The 7975-nt window shown below is 43.7% G+C and overlaps 1 protein-coding gene across 1 annotated transcript; it reads left to right on the forward strand.

Annotated features, from left to right (window-relative positions):
• Nucleotides 1–306: 306 nt before the first annotated feature.
• LOC141026935 (uncharacterized) lies at nt 307–7012 on the forward strand. The gene is made up of 2 exons (XM_073503820.1): nt 307–818; nt 6991–7012. The coding sequence occupies exons 1-2, from the start codon at nt 307–309 to the stop codon at nt 7010–7012; spliced, it is 534 nt and encodes a 177-aa protein (XP_073359921.1).
• The last annotated feature ends 963 nt before the right edge of the window (nt 7013–7975 follow it).

The following is a 7975-nucleotide window of genomic DNA, read 5'->3' on the forward strand; positions in this document are numbered from 1 at the left end:
CGCGACGACCCCTACCTAGCCCAGAACGTGACCTACGTCGTCTTCACCAGCCTCGGCGACGACAAGCGCAGCGAGCGCCCCCTCCGGCAGGAGGTGAACACCGTCATCGCGGCCAAGATGGAGTACATGCATTGGTCAGAGCACCCGGTCACCTAGACATGGGAGGACCACCCGGCCGTCATGCGGAACCCGGGTGGTTACGCCCTCGTCCTCGACCCCACCATTATCGCACCCCGGCTCACGTGCAAATTCTCCCGGGTTCTCGTTGACGGTGGCAGCAGCATCAACATCCTCTACCGCGACACCATGACCAAGCTCGGCCTCGAGGCCAAGGACCTGGAGCCGACCCGGACGATCTTCCACGGCATCGTTCCCGGCCTCTCCTGCTCTTTGATCGGCCGGATCCGCCACGACGTCCTGTTCGGCGACAGCAGCCACTTCCGACGCGAGCCGATCTGGTTCGAGGTGGTGGACTTGTCCAGCACGTACCACGCACTGCTGGGCCAGCCCGTGATCGCCAAGTTCATTGCAGTCCCCCACTATGCCTACATGAAGATGAAGCTGCCGGGTCCGAAGGGCCTCATCACCGTCACCGGCGACTACCGCAAGTCCCTAGACTGCGCCCAAGACGGCGCCAAGCTAGCCGAGTCGCTGGTCGTAGCCGAGGAGCGGTGCCAGCTCGACTGGATCATCACCCTAGCCCAAGAAGCATCGGCCGCCAAGATCCCGGCCGAGGAGCCAGCCGACGAAGCCGCGTTCAAGCCCTCGAAGGAGACCAAGAAGGTGAGGCTGAACCCGGAAGACCCCAGCTGCAGCAAGTACGTTGTCGTGGGCACCCGCCTCGACAGCAAATAGGAAGGCGAGTTCGTCGACTTCCTCCGCGAGAATCGGGATATCTTTGCATGGACCCCCAAGGACATGACGGGTATCCCGAGGAAGTACGCTGAGCACAAACTCCACGTCCGCAAGGACGACAAGCCTGTCCGCCAACCCCTATGACGTTTTTCCGAAGAAAAGAGAAGGACCATCGGAGAAGAGGTCGCCAAGCTCTTGGCGGCCAGCTTCATCATGGAAGTGTTTCACCCCGAGTGGCTGGCCAACCCAGTCCTCGTCCTGAAGAAGAACAAGACCTGGCGCATGTGCATCGACTACACCAGCCTGAACAAGGCCTGCCCCAAGGACCCGTTCGCCCTCCCGCGGATCGACCAAGTCATCGACTCCACGGCCGGGTGCGAGCTCCTGTCCTTCCTGGATGCTTACTCCGGCTATCATCAGATCAAGCTGGACCCGGCCGACGCCTTGAAGACGTCCTTCATCACGCCCTTCGGGGCGTATTGCTACATCACCATGTCGTTCGTCTTGAAGAACGACGGCGCCACTTTCCAGCGCTGCATGCAGAAATGCTTGCTGCCGCAACTCGGCCGCAACATCCACATCTACGTGGATGACATCGTGGTGAAGGCCAAGCAGCACCTCACGCTCCTCGACGATTTAAAGGAAACCTTCGCCAACCTGCGCGAGTACAAGGTCAAGCTCAACCCGGAGAAATGCGTTTTCGGCGTCCCGGCCGGAAAGCTACTCGGCTTCCTCGTCTTCGAGCGCGGCATTGAGGCAAACCCCGAGAAGATCAAGGCCATCGAGCTTGGACATCGTGCAGCTGAGCCAGCTTGCGCATGCGCTCGATGGCCAGAAGTTCACCGGCTGCTTGGCCTCGGTCAGCCGGTTTCTCAGCCGGCTGGGCGAGAGGGCCTTGCCCCTATATCAGCTAATGAAGAAGATGACGCCGTTCGAGTGGAACGACCAGGCGGACGAATCTTTCCGGGATCTAAACGCATGCTCTCTAATGTCTACTACACAACCTTCTCCTTGTAGACGTTGTTGGGCCTCCAAGTGCAGAGGTTTGTAGCAGAGTAGCCTCAAGTGGATGACCTAAGGTTTATCAATCCATGGGAGGCATAGGATGAAGATGGTCTCTCTCAAGCAACCCTGCAACCAAATAACAAAGAGTCTCTTGTGTCCCCAACACACCCAATACAATGGTAAATTGTATAGGTGCACTGGTTCAACGAAGAGATGGTGATACAAGTGTAATATGGATGGTAGATATAGGTTTTTGTAATCTGAAAATATAAAAACAGCAAGGTAGCAAGTGGTAAAAGTGAGCGTAAACGGTATTGCAATGCGTTGAAACAAGGCCTAGGGTTTATACTTTCACTGGTGCAAGTTCACTCAACAATAATAACATAATTGGATCATATAACTATCCCTCAACATGCAACAAAGAGTCACTCCAAAGTCACTAATAGCGGAGAACAAACGAAGAGATTATGGTAGGGTACAAAACTACCTCAAAGTTATCCTTTCTGATCGATCTATTCAAGAGTCCATAGTAAAATAACATGAAGCTATTCTTTCCGTTCGATCTATCATAGAGTTCGTACTTGAATAACACCTTAAGACACAAATCAACCAAAACCCTAATGTCACCTAGATACTCCATTGTCACCTGAAGTATCCGTGGGTATGATTATACGATATGCATCACACAATCTCAGATTCATCTATTCAAACCAACACAAAGTACTTCAAAGAGTGCCCCAAAGTTTCTACCGGAGAGTCAAGACGAAAAAGTGTGCCAACCCCTATGCATAGCTTTATGGGCGGAACCCACAAGTTGATCACCAAAACATACATCAAGTGGATCACGTGATATCCCATTGTCACCACAGATAAGCACGACAAAACATACATCAAGTGTTCTCAAATCCTTAAAGACTCAATCCGATAAGATAACTTCAAAGGGAAAACTCAATCCATTACAAGAGAGTAGAGGGGGAGAAACATCATAAGATCCAACTATAATAGCAAAGCTCGCGATACATCAAGATCGTATCACCTCAAGAACACGAGAGAGAGAGATCAAACACATAGCTACTGGTACATACCCTCACCCCCGAGGGTGAACTACTCCCTCCTCGTCATGGATTGCATCGGGATGATGAAGATGGCCACCGGTGAGGGTACCCCCCTCCGGCAGGGTGCCGGAACAGGGTCCCGATTGGTTTTTGGTGGCTATAGAGGCTTGCGGCGGTGGAACTCCCGATCTATTCTATTCCATGATGGTTTTAGGGTATATGGAGATATATAGGCGAAAGAAGTCGGTAAGGGGAGCCACGAGGGGCCCAGAAGGGTGGAGGGCGCGCCCAGGGGGGTGGGCGTGCCCCCCTGCCTTGTGCCTTCCTCGTTGATTCCCTTACGTACACTCCAAGTCTTCTGGATTGCCTCCGTTCCAAAAATAACTCTCCCGAAGGTTTCATTCCGTTTGGATTCCGTTTGATATTCCTTTTCTGCGAAACACTGAAACAAGGGAAAAAACAGAAATTGGCACTGGGCTCTGGGTTAATAAGTTAGTCCCAAAAATAATATAAAAGTGTTTAATAAAGCCCATAAACATCCAAAACAGATAATATAATAGCATGGAACAATCAAAAATTATAGATACGTTGGAGACGTATCAGCATCCCCAAGCTTAATTCCTGCTCGTCCTCGAGTAGGTAAATGATAAAAACAGAATTTTTGATGTGGAATGCTACCTAACATATTTATCAATGATATCTTCTTTATTGTGGCAAGAATATTCAGATCCATAAGATTCAAAACAAAAGTTTAATATTGACATGAAAACAATAATACTTCAAGCATACTAACAAAGCAATCGTGTCTTCTCAAAATAACATGGCCAAAGAAAGTTATCCCTACAAAATCATATAGTCTGGCTATGCTCTATCTTCATCATGCGAAGTATTTAAATCATGCACAACCCCGATGACAAGCCAACCAATTGTTTCATACTTTTGATGTTCTCAAACTTTTTCAACTTTCACGCAATACATGAGCGTGAGCCATGGACATAGCACTATAGGTGGAATAGAATGGTGGTTGTGGAGAAGACAAAAAGGAGAAGATAGTCTCACATCAACTAGGCGTATCAACGGGCTATGGAGATGCCCATCAATGGATCTCAATGTAAGTGAGTAGGGATTGCCATGCAACGGATGCACTAGAGCTATAAGTGTACGAAAGCTCAACAAAATAAACTAAGTGGGTGTGCAACCAACTCGCTTGCTCACGAAGACCTAGGGCATTTTGAGGAAGCCCATCATTGGAATATACAAGCCAAGTTCTATAATGAAAATTTCCCACTAGTATATGAAAGTGACAACATAGCAGACTCTCTATCATGAAGATCATGGTGCTACTTTTAAGCACAAGTGTGGTAAATGGATAGTAGCATTGTCCCTTCTCTCTTTTTCTCTCACTTTTTTATTTTTTTATTTGGGCCTTCCTCTTTTTCTTATGGCCTTTTTTTTCTTTTTTTCGTCCGGAGTCTCATCTCGACTTGTGGGGGAATCATAGTCTCCATCATCCTTTCCTCACTGGGACAATGCTAATGATGATCATCACACTTTTATTTACTTACAACTCAAGAATTACAACTCAATACTTAGAACAAGATATGACTCTATATGAATGCGGCCGCCGGTGTACCGGGATGTGCAATGACTCATGAGTGACATGTACGAAAGAATTATGAACGGTGGCTTTGCCACAAATACAATGTCAACTAGATGATCATGCAAAGCAATATGACAATGATGGAGAGTCTCATAATAAATGGAATGGTGGAAAGTTGCATGGCAATATATCTCGGAATGGCTATGGAAATGCCACAATAGGTAGGTATGGTGGCTGTTTTGAGGAAGGTATATGGTGGGTGTATGATACCGGCGAAAGGTGCGCGGTATTAGAGAGGCCAGCAATGGTGGAAGGGTGAGAGTGCGTATAATCCATGGACTCAACATTACTCATAAAGAAATCACATACTTATTGCAAAATCTATTAGTTATCGAAACAAACTACTACGCGCATGCTCCTAGGGGGATAGATTGGTAGGAAAAGACCATCGCTCGTCCCCGACCGCCACTCATAAGGAAGACAATCAATAAATAAATCATGCTCCGACTTCATCACATAACGGTTCACCGTACGTGCATGCTATGGGAATCACAAACTTTAACACAAGTATTTCTCAAATTCACAACTACTCCACTAGCATGACTCTAATATCACCATCTTCATATCTCAAAAGAATCATAAGGAATCAAACTTCTCATAGTATTCAATGCACTTTATATGAAAGCTTTTATTATATCCCTCTTGGATGCCTATCATATTAGGACTAATTTCCTAAGCAAAGCAAATTGCCATGCTGTTCTAAAGACTCTCAAAATAATATAAGTGAAGCATGATAGTTCATATATTTCTTCAAAATAAATACACCGCCGTGCTCTAAAAGATATAAGTGAAGCAGTAGAGCAAACAACAAACTACTACGAAAGATATAAGTGAAGATCGATGAGTAGTCGAATAATTATGCAACTATGTGAAGACTCTCCCATTTAATAATTTCAGATCTTGATACTTTATTCAAACAGCAAGCAAAACAAAACAAAATAAAATGACGCTCCAAGCAAAACACATATCATGTGGTGAATAAAAATATAGCTCCAAGTAAAGTTACCGATGAACGAAGACGAAAGAGGGGATGCCATCCGGGGCATCCCCAAGCTTAGGCTCTTGGTCATCCTTGAATATTACCTTGGGGTGCCTTGGGCATCCCCAAGCTTAGGCTCTCGCCACTCCTTATTCCATAGTCCATCGAATCTTTACCCAAAACTTGAAAACTTCACAACACAAAACTTAATAGAAAACTCGTAAGCTCGTTAGTACAAGAAAATAAATCACCACTTGGGTACTGTAATGAACTCATTCTAAATTCATATTGGTGTAATATCTACTTTATTCCAACTTATCTATGGTTCATACCCTCCGATACTACTCATAGATTCATCAAAATAAGCAAACATCACATAGAAAACAGAATCTGACAAAACAGAACAGTCTGTAGTAATCTGTATCAAACATATACTTCTGGAACTCCAAAAATTCTGAAATAAATTGTTGGACCTGAGGAATTTGTCTAGTAATCATCTGCAAAAAGAATCAACTTAATATCTATCTCCAGTAAAAAGTTTTAGCTAATCTCGTGAGCGCTAAAGTTTCTGTTTTTTACAGCATGGTCATAAAGACTTCACCCAAGTCTTCCCAAAGGTTCTACTTGGCACAAACACTAATTAAAAAAAACCACATCTAACAAGAAGCTACATATATTATTTATTCCTAAACAGAAACAAAAAGCAAGAAATAAAAATAAAATTGGGTTGCCTCCCAACAAGCGCTATCGTTTAACGCCCCTAGCTAGGCATGATGATTTCAATGATGCTCACATAAAAGATAAGAGTTGAACCATAAAGAGAGCATCATGAAGAATATGAATAGCACATTTAATTCTAACCCACTTCCTATGCATTGGGATTTTGTGAGCAAACAAGTTATAGGAACAATAATCAACTAGCATAGGAAGGCAAAACAAGCATAACTTCAAAACTTGAAGCACATAGAGAGGAAACTTGATATTATTGCAATTCCTACAAGCATATATTCCTCCCTCATATTTATTTTCAGTAGCATCATGAATGAATTCAACAATATAACCATCACATAAAGCATTCTTTTTATGATCTATAAGCATATAATTTTTATTACTCTCCACATAAGCAAATTTATTCTCATGAATAGTAGTGGGAGCAAACTCAACAAAATAACTATCATATGATTGAAAATTAAGATCAAGATGACAAGTTTCATGGTTATAATTATTCTTTAAAGCATACGTGTCATCACAATAATCATCATAGATTGGAGGCATGCTTTCATCATAGTAAATTTGCTCATCAAAGCTTGGGGGATAAAAAATATCATCTTCATCAAACATAGCTTCCCCAAGCTTGTGGCTTTACATATCATTAGCATCATGGATATTCAAGGAATTCATACTAACAACATTGCAATCATGCTCATCATTCGAAGGTTTAGTGACAAACTTCTATAGATTTCTTCTTCTAGCACTTGAGCACAATTTTCCTTTCCATCATTCTCACGAAAGATATTAAAAAGATGAAGCGTATGAGACAAACTCAATTCCATTTTTTTATAGTTTTATTTTGTAAACTAAACTAGTGCTAAAACAAGAAAATAAAAGATTCAATTGCAAGATCTAAATATATACCTTCAAGCACTCACCTCCCCGGCAACAACGCCAGAAAAGAGCTTGATGTCTACTACGCAACCTTCTCCTTGTAGACGTTGTTGGGCCTCCAAGTGCAGAGGTTTGTAGGACAGTAAAAAATTTCCCTCAAGTGGATGACCTAAGGTTTATCAATCCGTGGGAGGCGAAGGATGAAGATGGTCTCTCTCAAGCAACCCTGCAACCAAATAACAAAGAGTGTCTTGTGTCCCCAACACACCCAATACAATGGTAAATTGTATAGGTGCACTAGTTCGGCGAAGAGATGGTGATACAAGTGTAATATGGATGGTAGATATAGGTTTCTGTAATCTGAAAATATAAAAACAGCAAGGTAGCAAGTGGTAAAAGCGAGCGTAAACGGTATTGCAATGCGTTGAAACAAGGCCTAGGGTTCATACTTTCACTAGTGCAAGTTCTCTCAACAATAATAACATAATTGGATCATATAACTATCCCTCAACATGCAACAAAGAGTCACTCCAAAGTCACTAATAGCGGAGAACAAACGAAGAGATTATGGTAGGGTACGAAACCACCTCAAAATTATCCTATTCAAGAGTCCGTAGTAAAATAACATGAAGCTATTCTTTCCGTTCGATCTATCATAGAGTTCGTACTAGAATAACACCTTAAGACACAAATCAACCAAAACCCTAATGTCACCTAGATACTCCATTGTCACCTCAAGTATCCGTGGGTATGATTATACGATATGCATCACACAATCTCAGATTCATCTATTCAAACCAACACAAAGTACTTCAA

This window comes from Aegilops tauschii, chromosome 7 (genome assembly GCF_002575655.3).
Source record: "Aegilops tauschii subsp. strangulata cultivar AL8/78 chromosome 7, Aet v6.0, whole genome shotgun sequence".
Taxonomy (NCBI): domain Eukaryota; kingdom Viridiplantae; phylum Streptophyta; class Magnoliopsida; order Poales; family Poaceae; genus Aegilops; species Aegilops tauschii.

Excerpts from the sequence above, each read along its gene's own strand:
- LOC141026935 (XM_073503820.1), top strand. The coding sequence starts at position 307 with ATGACCAAGCTCGGCCTCGAGGCCAAGGACCTGGAGCCGACCCGGACG. Across the intron at positions 819-6,990 it reads GAAGACCCCAGCTGCAGCAA|GTTTAGTGACAAACTTCTAT; the intron begins GTACGTTGTCGT and ends CATCATTCGAAG.